We start from the raw sequence: 18,496 nt of genomic DNA, 5'->3' as shown, positions 1-18,496 counted from the left end.
GGAATTTTCCAAGTTGTTTAAAGGCACAGTCAACTTAGTGTATGTAAACTTCTGACCCACTGGAATTGTGATACAGTGAATTATAAGTGAAACAATCTGTAGGTAAACAATTGTTGGAAAAATTACTTGTCATGCACAAAGTAGATGTCCTAACAGACTTGCAAAAACTATAGTTTGTTAACAAGAAATGTGGAGTGGTTGAAAAACAAGTTTTAATGACTCCAACCTAAGTGTATGTAAACTTCTGACTTCAACTGTACATAGGGCACATACAGTACATCTAAATTGGGTAGAATTCGTATTTATTTCCATATCAGAAGAGCTAAAGTTTTAGATAGGAGGGTCCAGCTGCCCTCTGTTGCATTAGTTCCGTTTATTGCTAATTAATAAGTAACCTAGGGCACTAAAGGAGAGGGCGTAGAGGTCTTCTTAAAGATAAATACACTAAAGTCTCCCTCCTTCAACAAAGACTTTTATCCCAGGAGGTCAACTTTTTCTCTTTACCTTCCATTGAATATTATAGACATATAAGAGATTATTAAACTCTCGTTTGCTTGTGTTTTCTGCCAAAGGAGAGTGCTGTTTGGACTGGGGAATGACACAGGTAAGTCATAGTTTTGTTTGCATGTACAGTGCCTTCTGTCTACTTTAATACACATAACTGAATTTTTCCCAATACTTTTACTCCCCTAAAGTGGGGGGACTATGTACAAATCTCTAAACGGTTCACCCGATATGGATGAAAATACCCTCAAATTAAAGCTGACATACTGCACTTTAACCTCATTGTCATTGTTATATTTCAAATCCAAACTTTTGGAGAATAGAGCCAAAAGAAGAGAAAATGCTACCCTGTCCCAATAATTATGGTGGGCACTGTACTGATAACGGTTCTATTTGCAGATAGTCATTGTTCCCCTTTTCTGACATGAGAGATATTGTTTCTCTTTTGTCTTTAGACTCGTGATGGATTCTGCCAGGAGACCCTGTTTTATAACTGTGTGTTTTTCAGTACTGGCAGCCACTTGTCTTCCATGCTCCGGTATGGTCATAAATATACTGTATTATAATGTAATTATGAAGCACTAGTGTTACAGTACTATCAATAAAATGCATTATGGCTTTGACTGAAGACTGGAGGAGTTTTGGGAAATTTTCCAATAATGTCCAATGTCAGTGTGTGATATTGGTTCTGTGTCTGTACCAGGCTCCCCAGGCCCCAGCCTGTGGGGTAAGAAAGTGGTGTTCATGGGTCGTCACTGTGTGTGGCAGCTGGATAAGGGGTGCGTAGTGCCCCCCCTGGAAGAGCTCAGTGTGTGTGTGCACCTGCACCGGGAGATTGCAACATCTGAGTGGACAGGCTTCGTGTACAAGGCGCCTGGCGAGAGACAGGTAGAGCTGGGGCTGGCAGGCCGAGGAGGGTTCCTGGTGGCATGGCTGTTTGGGCATCAGTGGTCCGTACCAGAGGATCTGCCCCTGAAATGCTGGCACAATGTCTGCCTCACCTGGTCCAGCCACTCCGAGAGGCTCCGGCTCTACATCAATGGGAGCAGTCGCCTGGACGCCCATGTTAACGCCACCCTGCCCCGGCGACTGGCCCACAATGGCACCCTGACCCTGGGGGTGTCCCATAACATAGTGGGTGGGGTGATGGAGTTTGAGAATGGGAAGAACTTCCTGGGGGCCATCAGCCTGTTCAGGATGTGGGGGCATGAGCAGACAGCTGAGGAGCTGAGGGCCCATAGCTGTATTGATGGGAACGTGGTGAGATGGGACAACAACGACTGGGATTACCAGATTTGCCTACCTGAAGATGACACTAACATCCAGTGTGGTTAGTTTCCATACTTATTGTGTTCTACTGTATTCTATTGTGGGTGCTATTTTGAGTCCTATTAAAAGGGCCCCATTGAACGAATGTACAATAAAGGGCAAAAGTTATACATTTACATTTTTGTCATTTAGCAGACACTCTTATTCAGAGTGACTTCAAATAAAATCAAATCAAATGTTATTCGTCACATACGCATGGTTAGCAGATCTTATTGCGAGTGTAGCAAAATGCTTGTGCTTCCAGTTCCGACAGAGCAGCAATTTCTAACAAGTAATCTAACAATTCCAAAACAACTACCTAATACACACAAATCTAAGTAAAGGAATGGAATAAGAATATATACATATAAATATATGGATGAGCAATGACTCAGTGGCATAGGCAAGATGCAATAGATGGTATAAAATACAGTATATACATATGTGATGAGTAATGCAAGATGTGTAAACATTATTGAATAGGCATTATTAAAGGAGCATTATTACAGGAGAAATTAGGGTTAAGTGCCTTGCTCAAGGGCACATCGTCAGATTTTTCATCTCCCCTTCATCTACACTGATTGAAGTGGATTTAACAAGTGACATCAATAAGGGATCATAGCTTTCTCCTGGATTCATCTGGTCAGTCTGTAATGGAAAAAACAAGCGATCTTAATGTTTTGTACACTCAATGTACAGTTGAAGTCGGAAGTTTACATACACTTAGGTTGGAGTCATTAAAACTTGTTTTTCATCCAGTCCACACATTTCTTGTTAACAAACTATAGTTTTGGCAAGTCTGTTAGGACATCTACTTTGTGCATGACACAAGAAATTCACTGTATCACAATTCCAGTGGGTCAGAAGTTTACATACACTAAGTTGACTGTACCTTTAATCAGCTTGGAAAATTCCAGAAAACGATGTCATGGCTTTAGAAGCTTCTGATAGGCTAATTGACATCATTTCAGTCAATTGGAGGTGTATCTGTGAATGTATTTCAAGGCCTACCTTCAAACTCAGTGCCTCTTTGCTTGACATCATGGGAAAATCAAAAGAAATGAGCCAAAACCTCAGAAAGAAATTGTATACCTCCACAAGTCTGGTTCATCCTTGGGAACAATTTCCAAATGCCTGAAGGTACCACGTTCATCTATATAAACAATAGTACGCAAGTATAAACACCATGGGACCACGCAGCCGTCATACTGCTCAGGAAGGAGGCGCGTTCTGTCTCCTAGAGATTAACGTACTTTGGTGCGAAAAGTGCAAATCAATCCCAGAACAATAACAAAGGACCTTGTGAAGATGCTGGAGGAAACAGGTACAAAAATATCTATATCCACAGTAAAACGAGACCTATATCGAATTAACCTGAAAGGCCGCTCAGCAAGGAAGAAGACACTGCTCCAAAACCGCCATAGAAAATCCAGACTATGGTTTGCAACTGCACATGGGGACAAAGATTGTACTTTTTGGAGAAATGTCCTCTGGTCTGATGAAACAAAAATAGAACTGTTTGGCCATAATGACCATCGTTATGTTTGGAGGAAAAAGGGGGAGGCTTGCAAGCCGAAGAACACCATCCCAACCGTGAAGCACGGGGGTGGCAGCATCATGTTGTGGGGTGCTTTGCTGCAGGAGGGACTGGTGCACTTCACAAAATAGATGGCATCATGAGGTAGGAAATGTATGTGGATATATTGAAGCAACATCTCAGACATCAGTCAGGAAGTTAAAGCTTGGTCGCAAATGGGTCTTCCAAATGGACAATGACCCCAAGCATACTTCCAAAGTTGTGGAAAATGGCTTAAGGACAACAAAGTCAAGGTATTGTAATGGCCATCACAAAGCCCTGACCTCATCCTATAGAAAATGTGTGAGCAGAACTAAAAAAGCGTGTGTGAGCAAGGAGGCCTGCAAACCTGACTCAGTTACACCAGCTCTGTCAGGAGGAATGGGCCAAAATTCACCCAATTTATTGTGGGAAGCTTGTGGAAGGCTACCTGAAATGTTTGACCCAAGTTAAACAATTTAAAGGCAATGCTACCAAATACTAATTGAGTGTATGTAAACTTCTGACCCACTGGGAATGTGATGAAAGAAATAAAAGCTGAAATAAATCATTCTCTCTACTATTATTCTGACATTTCACATTCTTAAAATAAAGTGGTGATCCTAACTGACCTAAGACAGGGAATTTTTACTAGGATTAAATGTCAGGAATTGTAAAAAACTGAGTTTAAATGTCTTTGGCTAAGGTGTATGTTAACTTCAGACTTCAACCGTACATATTCAAACACATACAAATAGCATGCACAAACACATGGATGCAAATGGAATGCACATTCACATTTTTGCACGCTGTTATGCATAGCTATTTGTAATATCTCTCTTCTTCACAGGGACTTTCCCCAATGTGACAGCCTCTCCTCCCACTGTCACCAACACCACTCCTGGTTCACCAACCAGCACTAATATATCAGGTGACAAAGTTATTTCATTAAACAATAAATGCTGACTGCTATGCACTAAGGAGGACCTGAAATTGGCTTCCATTACATTTTCATAAATCTATTCAATAGAAGCTGGTTAATTTCTTGTCCGTAGACCATGTAACCCCTACAGAGACACAGCAACCATCCCTTGGATTGCCTGTAAGTCCCACTGGCCTGTCTACAACCAAAGAACCTTCAGACCTCAACTCAACAGGAACAGGTCAGCCAATAAGACACATTTCATTAGAGTCTGCTATAGCAAAAAATATGCTTAATTTTCATAGAAACATATCAGTGGCTCTGAAGTTCTTTCCGTCTCCATGGGTGCAACATTCAAGGTTAGAGATGAAGGCTGTTCAAATGTACAATATTTTCCACTGTTATGCTGTTGTTAGGCATTGCATCCACCTTCTACAGAGTTCATATGAAGCTGAACATGACAACTGTAACTGGCAGCGACCCAGGGGAGACCATTCAGAAGTGGGTAAGAAACACAACATTGACAGCACTGAAACTGGAAGATGATAAACGCACAATAACATTCTCTTCGATATAACTTTTTATACAGCGTCTTTATGTATTGGCTACAGGTTCAGAGAAAGCTTGGGGAAGTCAGGATGAACGCATTACATTTCCAAATATTTCAATCGACTTATAAGTAAGTCCTCATCATTCACAAATGGCATCACCTACCTACATGAATGTATATGGCTACATGTAAAATAGCATAATAAAAGCATGACTGCGTTCGATGTGCAGGGGTGGAAAAAGTACTGAAATATCCTACTCAAGTTGAAGTACAGTTACTTCAATGAAATTCTACTCAAGTAGAACTAAAATTACTGGTGTAAAAAAAAACTACTCAGGTAAAAGTAAAAAGTAGATCATTTAAAAAGTACTCAGAGTAAAAGTAAAAAGTAGATCATTTAAAAAGTACTCAGAGTAAAAGTAAAAAGTAGATCATTTAAAAAGTACTCAGAGTAAAAGTAATTGAGTTACTTTTAAAATAAAAACATTGACCTTGATAATAATTAGCTAACTTTGCAAAGGTTACCTGAACGTTGTTAAACATTATCTTTTCCATGCATTCAATTGAAAAAGCAAGAGAGGAAATACATGGAAATGGAAATAAACAGGAACTAAGTTAATTTATTTTATGATTGCGACATCTGTATGTAAAAATACTATTATACTATGAACATATTTAAAATAAATGTAACATTCAAAGTAACTAAAATCAGGGGTGGAAAGAGTAGGCTTCTGAAATATCCTACTGAAGTAGAAAGTACTGTTACTTACATTACATTTTACTCAAGTAGAAGTAAAATTACTGACTGAAAAATACTTTAAAAACAAGTTCTCGGAAAAGCTACTCAATTACAGTAACTAGAGTAGTTGTAATTCGTTACTTTACACCTCTGTCCATGTGTTCTTTTGTAGGGACAATGATAAAAAAGAGACTCAAAGAGTGGAGATGGTGAGTATGCTTTAAACATTTTGGCTTTTATCAAACATGCAAATTGATTAGGGTATAATTAAATGTAAAATGTAATTTGGGTAAACAAAGCATCATCGCAGCAATAAGGAACCAGTTATACTACTGCAACAATTAATAACCATAATCTTTATTACCACACTGTAAGTCTATGGCCTTGTCTTCAAATAATGTTCAATATGAGTAAACAAATGGTTTCCCAGTAGCAATGAATTGTGTGTGTTTGATGAATAGCGAACAGTAAATACTTCCTTGTGGTGTCTTCTCTGTTAGACTGCTGAGCTGAGAAATCAGAAAAGGTAAGTGATGATGAAACAAACCATGTCTGACAATTCAGAGACGCCTTGATAGATATTGAAAACTACATTTTGATTTAGTATGCAGTTGAAATTACAGTAACCATTATTTGATATTTTACTGAATCATGGGAGATATGTATCATGATAATCATGGGAGGAATGTATCATGATAATCATGGGGGGTATGTATCATGATTATCATAGAAGGTATGTATCATGATAATCATGGGAGGTATGTGTCATGATAATCATGGGGGGTATGTATCATGATAATCATGGGGGGTATGTATCATGATAATCATGGGACGTATGTATCATGATAATCATGGGAGGTATGTATCATGATAATCATGGGAGGTATGTATCATGATAATCATGGGAGGTATGTATCATGATAATCATGGGAGGTATGTGTCATGATAATCATGGGGGGTATGTATCATGATAATCATGGGGGGTATGTATCATGATAATCATGGGACGTATGTATCATGATAATCATGGGAGGTATGTATCATGATAATCATGGGAGGTATGTATCATGATAATCATGGGAGGTATGTGTCATGATAATCATGGGGGTATGTATCATGATAATCATGGGAGGTATGTATCATGATAATCATGGGACGTATGTATCATGATAATCATGGGACGTATGTATCATGATAATCATGGGAGGAATGTATCATGATAATCATGGGAGGTATGTGTCGTGATAATCATGGGGGGTATGTATCATGATAATCATGGGGGGTATGTATCATGATAATCATGGGAGTTTTGTATCATGATAATCATGGGAGGTATGTATCATGATAATCATGGGAGATATGTATCATGATAATCATGGGAGATATGTATCATGATAATCATGGGAGGTATGTGTCATGATAATCATGGTAGGTATGTATCATGATAATCATGGGACGTATGTATCATGATAATCATGGGAGGAATGTATCATGATAATCATGGGAGGTATGTGTCATGATAATCATGGGGGGTATGTATCATGATAATCATGGGGGGTATGTATCATGATAATCATGGGAGGTATGTATCATGATAATCATGGGAGGTATGTATCATGATAATCATGGGAGGTATGTATCATGCATCTCACAATGTTAATTTAGGATCAATTTTGCCTTTTAGATCACAAGGAAAAAGATAACATGGATACGGAAGACCTGATCCTAGATCAGCAGTCCTACTCTGAGACGCTTGATACGTGTGGACCCTGGTCTATTAGCAGCTGCCTATGGTTTCGGGTACTCATCCCATGTTGTTTGTATAGGTTTAGATGTACCTTCCATGTTCAGGATGCTGATGCACGGAACGTCATGACCACTCAGAGACTCATCAGTGACCTTCTGTCCAGGATCCATTTTGGTGGAGAGATCCAGGTAGACAGCAGAGACGTTCACGTCTCACATATAGGTACAGTATGGCTTTCCTCGATCTGTATTAGATTTGCTGATCTACACTGAGTGTACAAAACATTACGAACGCCTTCCTAATATTGAGTTGCACCCCCCTTTTGCCCACAGAACAGCCTCAATTCGTCGGGGCGTGGACTCTACAAGGTGTCGAAAGCGTTCCACAGGGATGCTGGCCCATGTTGACTCTAATGCTTCCCATAGTTGTGTCAAGTTGGCTGGATGTCCTTTTGGTGGTGGATCATTCTTGATACACAACTGTTCAGCGTCAAAAACCCAGCAGCATTGCAGTTCTTGACACACTCAAACCGGTGCGCCTGGCACCTACTACCATACCCCGTTCAAAGGCACTTAAATATTTTGTCTTGCCAATTCAACCTCTCAATGGTACATATACACAATCCATGTCTCAATTGTCTCAAGGCTTAAAAATCTTTCTTTAACCATTCTCTTCACCTTCATCTACACTGATTGAAGTGACATCAATAAGGGATCATAGCTTTCCTCTAGATGAACCTGGTCAGTCTATGTCATGGAAAGAGCAGTTGTTCCTAATGTTTTGTGCACTCAGTGCATATTAGACTTGATAAGTGAATGAATGGTGTCCACTGCTGTCACCAATCATACTTTCTCAGATCTGATATTACTTCAGGAAAGAAGGACGGTGCCTGACTTCTTTCCCCCTCTACAGATCCAGGGAGCTGTCCTGAGGACACTCATGAGAGTATCAGGGGTGTGTATATATGGCCAATCAAAGATGCCCAGAAGACAGAAACTATGATCTGTGAGAAGAACAGTGGTGCGAGGGCTTCCAGGAAATGGTGAGAGGCCCAGCTAACGTTACATTTGCAACAATGCTTGTTGATTGGTAAACATATGTGCATACAGTGCATTTGGAAAGTATTCAGACCCCATCCCTTTTCCACATTTTGTTACATTACAGCCTTATTATAAAATAATACAATTAATTGTTTTCCACATCAATCTACACATAATACCCCATAATGTCAAAGCAAAAACAGGTTTTATCAATTTTTACAAATAAATTAAAAACAGAAATATCACATTTACATAAGTATTCAGACCCTTTGCTATGAGAAATGAAATTGAGCTCAGGCGCATCCTGTTTCCATTGATCATCCTTGAGATGTTTTGACAACTTGATTGGAGTCAACCTGTGGTAAATTCATCGATTGGACATGATTTGGAAAGGCACACACCTGTCTACATAAGGTCCCACAGTTGACAGTGAATGTCAGAGCAAAAACCAAGCCATGAGGTTGAAGGAATTGTCCGTAGAGCTCTGAGACAGGATTGTGTTGAGGCACAGATCTGGGGAAGGGTACCAACACATTTCTGCAGCATTGAAGGTCCCAAAGAACACAGCGGCCTCCATCATTCTTAAATGGAAGAAGTTTGGAACCACCAAGACTCTTCCTAGAGCTGGCCGCCTGGCCAAACTGAGCAATCGGGGAGAAGGGCCTTGGTCAGGGAGGTGACCAAGAAACCAATGGTAACTCTGACAGTGCTCCAGAGTTCCTCTGTGGAGATGGGAGAACCTTCCAGAAGGACAACCATCTCTGCAGCACTCCACCAATCATGCCTTTATGGTACAGTGGCCATACAGAAGCCACTCCAGTAAAAGGCACATGACAGCCTGCTTAGAGTTTGCCAAAAGGCACCTAAAGGACTCTCCGACCATAAGAAACAAGATTCTCTGGTCTGATGAAACCAAGATTGAACTCTTTGGCCTGAATGCCAGACGTCACGTCTGGAGGAAATATGGCACCATCCCTACGGTGAAGCATGGTGGTGGCAGCATCATGCTGTGTGGATGTTTTTCAGCGGCAGGGACTAGTCAGAATCGAGGGAAAGATGAATGGAGAAAAGTACAGAGAGATCCATGATGAAAACCTGCTCCAGAGCGCTCAGGACCTCAGACTGGGGTGAAGGTTCACCTTCCAACAGGACAACAACACAGAGCACACATCCAAGACAACGCAGGAGTGGCTTCGGGACAAGTCTCTGGATGTCCTTGAGTGTCCCACTCAGAGCCCGGACTTGAACCTGATCGAACATCTCTGGAGAGACCTGAAAATAGCTGTGCAGCAACGCTCCCCATCCGACCTGACAGAGCTTGAAAGGATCTGCAGAGAAGAATGGGAGAAACTCCCCAAATACTGGTGTGCCAAGCTTGTAGCGTCAAACCCAAGAAGACTCGAGGCTGTAAACGCTGCCAAAGGGCCTTCAACAAAGTACTGAGTAAAGGGTCTGAATACTTATGTAAATGTGATATTTCAGTATTTAAATATATCTTTTAAAAACTTGTTTTTGCTTTGTCATTATGCGGTATTGTGTGTAGATTGATGGGGGGGAAATAAAACAATTTAATCAATTTTAGAATAAGGCTGTAACGTAACAAAATGTGTAAAAAGTCAAGGGGTCTGAATACTTTCCGAATGCATTGTATGGTCAGGCCACGTGGTCAGAAATTCTCAAGGCTGTATGATACTGTAAAGTAAAATGATGTGTATTATATCCCATAGTACAATAGACCTTGTTAAGCCATGCAAAATGTAAAAAAAGCTTTATTCAAAACAAACAGTGGCCGAGTCCTCTTAGCCCTTTATGTCTTTCTGAGAATTTCTGTTTCTGAGAATGTGTACTCTTAGTATTATGACAATATTCAGCTTTTTACCTGTTCAGTGCCAGAGCTGTGAAAACAGTCAGGAGAAAAAACACATGTTGCCATAGCGACGGCTCAGTGAGGCTATCCTTCAATTAACTTCAACACACAATGCAATCCTGTTCTATGCTCTCTTCTGTATGTGCACACAATCACCTACTCACAGATATGACACTGGTGAATCTCTGACTGCTAGCAATCAAGCAAGAATCAATTTCCTTCAACTGAATTATTAGGCTACCGATGTCTGACAACACAGATATTAATATTGCGTGAAGATAAACAGACAAGTCCAATAACTGAATGATGGGGATAATCAGTTTTATGGGGCCATGAATGGAACGCCTCTGCTGTCAGAGTGAAACATTGTCCTCATGTTTATTATGCAAGCAGTAAAACATTGTCCTAATGTTTATGATGCAAGCAGTAAAACATTGTCCTAATGTTTATTATGCAAGCAGTAAAACATTGTCCTAATGTTTATGATGCAAGCAATAAAACATTGTCCTAACGTTTATTATGCAAACAGTGAAACATTGTCGTAATGTTTATTATGCAAGCAGTGAAACATTGACCCACGTTGTTTCCACGCCATTAAAACAATATTATAAACTATGTGATGACATTGAATCAACGTGGAAAACTGATTGGATTTGCAAAAAGTCAACATAAGGACACGTCGTGTTTTTTTCACCCAACTTTTAACTTAAATCCAATCGCTCATCCATATATTTTTTTGTACATATTCTTATTCCATCCCTTTACATTTGTGTGTATTAGGGAGATGTTGTGAATTTGTTAGATTAGTTGTTAGATATCACTGCACTGTTGGAACTAGAAGCACAAGCATTTCGCTACTCTCGCATTAACATCTGCTAACCATGTGTAGGTGACAAATACAATTTTATTTGATTTGATTTGGTCTCGGCACCAGTGAAACAGCAGTAATCATACTTCATAACTCTCTTGCGTTGTGTTTTTAAAGAAAGCTCTGTCCAGCCAGCGATCCCAGTAGATTGGTGTTTATTCTGACGATAGATAGAAGGAAGCGCGTTAGATGTGCAGTACAACAGTATGTTGATGGCTGTAGATTCGTGATTCGTCACTTGCATGTCAATATCAGACTGGGGATTTTGTAATCAAATATCCCAACAATGACACTGAATAAAAATAATTGAAAATACAATAAATGTAAGTATCTGAAAATAGATTTGAGGAAGCATATTAGCTGTGCAGGACAACAGTATGTTGACGGCTGTAGATTACTGATTCGTATATTAGCATGGAAATAGCTGAATTAGCAGGGAGCTAATGCAACCGTTACAACTACAGCATGCTAGCTAACTCCCTCTTACAGCAATAACATACAAAAGCACATCCCAGGACTACCCCAATTATCTAACAGGTGTGTACACATATAAACTCATCAAAAAAAGAAACGTATCTTTTTCAGGACCCTGTCTTTCAAAGATAATTCATAAAAATTCCAATAACTTCACAGATCTTCATTGTAAAGGGTTTAAACACTGTTTCCCATGCTTGTTCAATGAACCATAAAAAATGTATGAACATGCACCTGTGGAACGGTCGTTAAGACACTAACAGCTTACAGACGGTAGACAATTAAGGTCACAGTTATGAAAACTTAGGATACTAAAGAGGCCTTTCTACTGACTGAAAAACACCAAAAGAAAGTTGCTGTCACGGTTGTCGTCGGTGAATGAGGACCAAAACGCAGCAGGTACGTGAATGCTCATCTTGATTTTTAATTATCTTCAAAAATGAACATACAAAATAACAAAAACGAAAAAACGAACAACTAACAAACAGTCTGGCAAAGCAAAGCTCAACACAGAACAATCACCCACAAAAACACACCCTAATATATGGGACTCTCAATCAAAGGCAGATAGACAACACCTGCCTTCAACTGAGAGTCCCAACCCCAATTAACCAAACATAGAAACACACACACCAGACTAACCATAGAATACAAACACAGACCATCAACCAAAAACCCGGAAATACTAAATCAAACACCCTTTACACAAACACACCACCCCGAACCACATAAAACAAATACCCTCTGCCACGTCCTGACCAAACTACAAAAACAATTAACCTTATACTGGCCAGGACGTGACAGTACCCCCCCTTAAAGGTGCTACCCCAGAAGCACCTTAACAAAAAATAACCCCAAGCAACACCAAAAAAAATTCCCCTTTTCTAAAGGGAGGGAAGGGAGGGTGGCTGCCGTCAACGACGGCACTGTGCTACACCCCCCCTCCCCAACCCACCTATTTCTGGAGGTGGCTCCGGCTCAGGCCGTTCCAGGCTGTCGGGGCAGTCTGGCAGCTCGGGACAGTCTGGGCAGTCTGGCAGCTCGGGACAGTCTGGCAACTCGGGGCAGTCTGGCAACTCGGGGCAGTCTGGGCAGTCTGGCAACTCGGGACAGTCTGGGCAGTCTGGCCACTCCGGCAGTTCAGGGCAGTCTGGCCACTCCGGCAGTTCAGGGCAGTCTGGCCACTCCGGCAGTTCAGGGCAGTCTGGCCACTCCGGCAGTTCAGGGCAGTCTGGCCACTCCGGCAGTTCAGGGCAGTCTGGCCACTCCGGCAGTTCAGGGCAGTCTGGCCACTCCGGCAGTTCAGGGCAGTCTGGCCACTCCGGCAGTTCAGGGCAGTCTGACCTCTCTGGCGACTGTTGACTGGCGGGCAGCTCTGACGATGACTGTTGACTGGCGGGCAGCTCTGACGATGACTGTTGACTGGCGGGCAGCTCTGACGATGACTGTTGACTGGCGGGCAGCTCTGACGATGACTGTTGACTGGCGGGCAGCTCTGACGATGACTGTTGACTGGCGGGCAGCTCTGACGATGACTGTTGACTGGCGGGCAGCTCTGACGATGACTGTTGACTGGCGGGCAGCTCTGACGATGACTGTTGACTGGCGGGCAGCTCCGACGACTGTTGACTGGCGGGCAGCTCCGACGACTGTTGACTGGCGGGCAGCTCCGACGACTGTTGACTGGCGGGCAGCTCCGACGACTGTTGACTGGCGGGCAGCTCCGACGACTGTTGACTGGCGGGCAGCTCCGACGACTGTTGACTGGCGGGCAGCTCTGATGATGACTGTTGACTGGCGGGCAGCTCTGATGATGACTGTTGACTGGCGGGCAGCTCTGATGATGACTGTTGACTGGCGAGGCTGGGTTGACGCACTTGTAGCCTGGTGCGTGGTGCTGGTACTGGGCTTACCAGATTATGTACACGCACCTCCAGGCTAGTGCGGGGAGCGGGAACAGGACGAGTCGGACTGGGTTGACGCACTTCCGGGTCCGCACGAGAGACAGGAGCTGGAAACCCAGGGCTATGGAGGCGCACAGTCGGTCTCGATCTTACCTCCTGCACAACCCGTCTTGGCTGGATGGAACTAGTAGCCCTGTACGAGCGGGGTGATCGTACAGGGCAGACTGGGCTGTGCAGGGGCCTGATGGTAGCCGTGCGTAGAGCGGGAGTTGGGTAGCCTGGTCCTCGGAGGCGTACCGGCGACCAGATGCGCTGCGCAGGCATCCTCCTACCAGGCTGGATGCCCGCTCTAGCACGGCACCTGCGAGGGGCTGGAATAACGCGCACCGGACTGTGCGTGCGTATGGGTGAGATAGTGCGCTCCTCAGCGAAACATAGCGCTCTCCACCCCATACGCTCCTCCATATAACCACGGGTAGCTGGCTTCCGGCTCTTCTTACGCCTAGCCAAACTACCCGTGTGCCCCCCAAAAAAATTTTCTTGGGGGTGCCTCTCGTGCTTCTCCTTCAGCGCGTACTTGGCCTCGTACCACCGCCTCTCTGCCTTGGCTGCCTCAATTTCCCACTGCGGGCGTCGATAATCCCCAGCCTGGTGCCAGGGTCCGGCCCCGTCCAGAACTTCCTCCCAGGTCCATTTCTCCCGCCAGTCCAACGCGAATTCCCTCTGCTCCTTCTTCTGCTGCTTGGTCCTTGAGTGGTGGGTGATTCTGTCACGGTTGTCGTCGGTGAATGAGGACCAAAACGCAGCAGGTACGTGAATGCTCATCTTGATTTTTAATTATCTTCAAAAATGAACATACAAAATAACAAAAACGAAAAAACGAACAACTAACAAACAGTCTGGCAAAGCAAAGCTCAACACAGAACAATCACCCACAAATCACACACACAAACACACCCTAATATATGGGACTCTCAATCAAAGGCAGATAGACAACACCTGCCTTCAACTGAGAGTCCCAACCCCAATTAACCAAACATAGAAACACACACACCAGACTAACCATAGAATACAAACACATAGACCATCAACCAAAAACCCGGAAATACTAAATCAAACACCCTTTACACAAACACACCACCCCGAACCACATAAAACAAATACCCTCTGCCACGTCCTGACCAAACTACAAAAACAATTAACCTTATACTGGCCAGGACGTGACAGTTGCCCAGGGTCCCTGCTCATCTGCGTGAATGTGCCTTAGGCATGCTGCAAAAAGGCATGAGGACTGCAGATGTGGCCATGGCAATAAATTGCAATGTCCGTACTGTGAGACGCCTAAGACAGCGCTACAGGGAGACAGGACGGACAGCTGATCGTCCTCGCAGTGGCAGACCACGTGTAACAACACCTGCACAGGATCGGTACATCCGAACATCACACCTGCGGGACAGGTACAGGATAGCAACAACAACTGCCCGAGTTACACCAGGAATGCATAATCCCTCCATCAGTGCTCAGACAGTCCACAATAGGCTGAGGGAGGCTGGACTGAGGGCTTGCAGGCCTGTTGTTAAGCAGGTCCTCACCAGACATCACAAGCAACAACGTCACTGTGAACAAACCCACCGTCGCTGGACCAGACAGGACTGGCAAAAAGTGCTCTTCACTGATGAGTCGTGGTTTTGTCTCACCAGGGGTGATGGTCAGATTTGCATTTATCGTCGAAGGAATGAGTCGAAGGAATGAGCCTGTACTCTGGAGCGGGATCGATTTGGAGGTGGAGGGTCCGTCATGGCCTGGGGCAGTGTGTCACAGCATCATCGGACTGAACTTGTTGTCATTGCAGGCAATCTCAACGCTGTGCCTTACAGAGAAGACATCCTCCTCCCTCATGTGGTACCCTTCCTGCAGGCTCATCCTGACATGACCCTCCAACATGACAATTCCACCAGCCATACGGCTCGTTCTGTGTGTGATGTCCTGCAAGACAGGAATGTCAGTGTTCTGCCATGGCCAGCGAAGAGTCCGGATCTCAGTCCCATTGAGCAAGTCTGGGACCTGTTGGATTGGAGGGTGAGGGCTAGGGCCATTCCCCCCAGAAATGTCCGGGAACTTGCAGGTGCCTTGGTGGAAGAGTGGGGTAACATCTCACAGCAAGAACTGGCAAATCTGGTGCAGTCAATGAGGAGATGCACTGCAGTACTTAATGCAGCTGGGTGGCCACACCAAATACTGACTCTTACTTTTGATTTTGACCCCCCCTTTGTTCAGGGACACATTATTCCATTTCTGTTAGTCAGATATCTGTGGAACTTGTTCAGTTTATGTCTCAGTTATTGAATCTTGTTATGTTCATACAAATATTTACACATGTTAAGTTTGCTGAAAATAAACGCAGTTGACAGTGAGATGACGTTTCTTTTTTTGCTGAGTTCATATACACAGCAGGACATGTACATAGTGAACTCATACACAATTGTAAATATAAAAATATACTGAACAAAAATATAAACGCAACATGCAACAATTTAAACGATTTTACTGAGATACAGTTCATATAAGGAAATCAGTCTATTGAAATAAATTCATTGGGCTCTAATCTACAGATTTCACATGACTGGGAAGGGGTGGAGCCATGTGTGGGCCTGGAACGGCATAGGCCCACCCACTTGGGAGCCACCCCCATCAATTTGGGAGCCAGGCCCCGCCAATCTGAATTCGTTTTTTTTTAACAGGGACATACTCCTGGTTAGCGTCTCTGGCAACCGAACCAATAGATCGAATGACCTAGGGTAGCAACCCTAGATTTGTGTCGGGACTATATCTTGTGGAAGGATTTAATAGTATGAATAAATTAATAAAAATACAGTATTGAAAGTAGAAAAATGTCAATTTTTTTAATATTTTGGTAACCTGTTGTATAAAAGTGTCACTTAACTATGTCCTGCCTTGGTATAGGCTCTGAGATGAAATAGGCAATGAGGTTGTGCTCTTATTACACAACAATACTGTAGCCTAACGTTACCCATACTATCAAATATTTTACATAAGCTACCAGTCTGTGTACTGTGTTGGCAGAATGTTTCAATGGCAAATTGTTCTGGACCTGTCAGCAGAACGTTTGAATTCCACAACGTTTTGCATTCCCCCTAGCTGGCTAAACTTAACTCCACGATCGACGAAGTTTTTATAAAACAACTACTGATTTCAGCACCCAAAGAATAGTCACCAATTACACCGAACAATGTTGTCGGAGCTCCAGTCCGCCCACACTAGTCGAAGCTCAAGTACATCGGAAATTGTGTTAGAGTTGAATTAGTTACTTTCCCCCAACCTCATTGATAGCCTGCCTCCAAATTCTGAAACATTGTCTCAGGCAGGCTACTATTTGCACTAATAAGCTACTATTACAGTACTTACAGTAGCATAAATAGGCCAGTTCAATGTAAAAGGTAAACTGTTCAGCTGCTAAATTCGACTGTATTGTAAACAGTGCTGCCTATTGAAATACATAGCCTATTTATTTATTAAGGTATTGGTCCAATTAAATGAGAGATGCACATGGTACTTTGTCGTATGGCTCCTTCGGGAATATAAACCCATCACGGCTAGAAAAGGTATGGAATTTGTTCTGCATTGGTTATGAAAATAAAATAAAAACGATCAAGTTTTATGTCTAATTATTTTAGATGATAAAGTAATCATATAAAATATTATTTTTTTTAAAGGCAAATGGCTACATTCTTGTTAATATGTTTTCCAGTTGTTTTTTCAATAAATATGCTTTTCATCATATCCTCCATTAGCACAAAATACCTAGGCCTACTTGCCAGCTTGCAATACAATATTTCCACCACGAACAGATGTGCATACACATGGTCTAAAGTTTGCCAGGAGGTGAGCATATTGTACATTTTTTATAAATGCCAACTTTTGCGTGAAAACTGGCGCATTCACATTTTGGGGTACGGTTTATAAATGAGTCCCCTGGAGACTGCGTCCAAGATGTCTGAACTTTGTGTTCAAGGTAATTTACTCATGTTCGTATACACCAATTCATGGACCATCTATATCTGGGTTGCATTCGGTTTACACGGACCAACATCACATGTACACTAGCCCTCAGTGCACACAGGAAGCAGTGTCAGTTAAACTGCAATACCGAAAAAAGACTGTAAGACTAGTCGAAACAGCGGTTCTTAGACCTGAACCCTGGCACGTGGGGTGGGGGTGGCGAACTGTGCGACGTCACAACAACCTAAGGATAATGGGTTCAGAACAACAACGACAAAAATGTATTTAAAAAATATATATATATGTATATATATATATATATATATATACCACCACCCAAAAGTGAGAGGGCAAAGGGGCATGTGCTGAGCACAGGTTGACTCCTGCTCCAGTACCTGTGCATTAGAGACCTCTCTAATTTATGGAAGTCCAGAGAGTACATCATTATGAATAAATACAAATTTCCCTCATTATGTCGAGATCACAACTTATTTATCTCCTTATCACGACATAACAAATGTTGTTTTGTCAAGATCACAATATAATTGTCTCGTGATTATGACATAACAGAAGTTGTTTTGTTGAGATCACAAGATATACTCTATAAGTAGGAGTGGACGCATTGATGATAGATTGACAGTATGGCTGGGGCGGCAGAGCCCACGTTGTATCAACGCATATGTTTTCATTGATTACTGCACTAGGGGATGGTACATTTCATGCTAATATCATGCTTTCGTTTGTGTTTGGAGCTCATTTTCAGTTTATAAGTTAGAATGTTACCAAGCTACGACCTCTTGGGTCATCTAAGCCCTCATGGGGCATTTAAGACCTGAACATGCCTGACAGGCAGCCTGTCATGGCACCCCCAAGACCACAGCCAATTGCATGCAGGCAACAACGTAGCTCCAGTGCCATCAGAAAGTATTCGTACCCCCCGGGGCTTAAATGCCCCGCACTGCGTCAATGCAGCCACAGGGCTCCTTAATGGTGGTTAT

At 42.7% G+C, this 18,496-nt stretch overlaps 1 protein-coding gene across 1 annotated transcript in view; it reads left to right on the top strand.

Annotated features, from left to right (window-relative positions):
• The first annotated feature begins 437 nt into the window (after positions 1-437).
• LOC106604749 (adhesion G-protein coupled receptor G2) overlaps positions 438-18,496 on the top strand; it is a 29,716-nt gene continuing 11,657 nt past the window's right edge. The window contains exons 1-11 of the mRNA XM_014199730.3: positions 438-604; positions 960-1,042; positions 1,208-1,834; positions 4,218-4,298; positions 4,423-4,530; positions 4,706-4,794; positions 4,901-4,968; positions 5,751-5,787; positions 6,079-6,104; positions 7,405-7,547; positions 8,238-8,367. Of these exons, the coding sequence (XP_014055205.1) occupies positions 967-1,042; positions 1,208-1,834; positions 4,218-4,298; positions 4,423-4,530; positions 4,706-4,794; positions 4,901-4,968; positions 5,751-5,787; positions 6,079-6,104; positions 7,405-7,547; positions 8,238-8,367 (1,385 nt within the window). The 5' untranslated portion in view covers positions 438-604; positions 960-966. The remainder of the gene's footprint in view (positions 605-959; positions 1,043-1,207; positions 1,835-4,217; positions 4,299-4,422; positions 4,531-4,705; positions 4,795-4,900; positions 4,969-5,750; positions 5,788-6,078; positions 6,105-7,404; positions 7,548-8,237; positions 8,368-18,496) is intronic.

This window comes from Salmo salar, chromosome 05, assembly GCF_965601325.2.
Source record: "Salmo salar chromosome 05, fSalSal1, whole genome shotgun sequence".
NCBI lineage: Eukaryota > Metazoa > Chordata > Actinopteri > Salmoniformes > Salmonidae > Salmo > Salmo salar.
The sequence above is the reverse complement of the archived record's forward strand: the minus strand, read 5'-3'. Positions and strand labels throughout refer to the sequence as shown.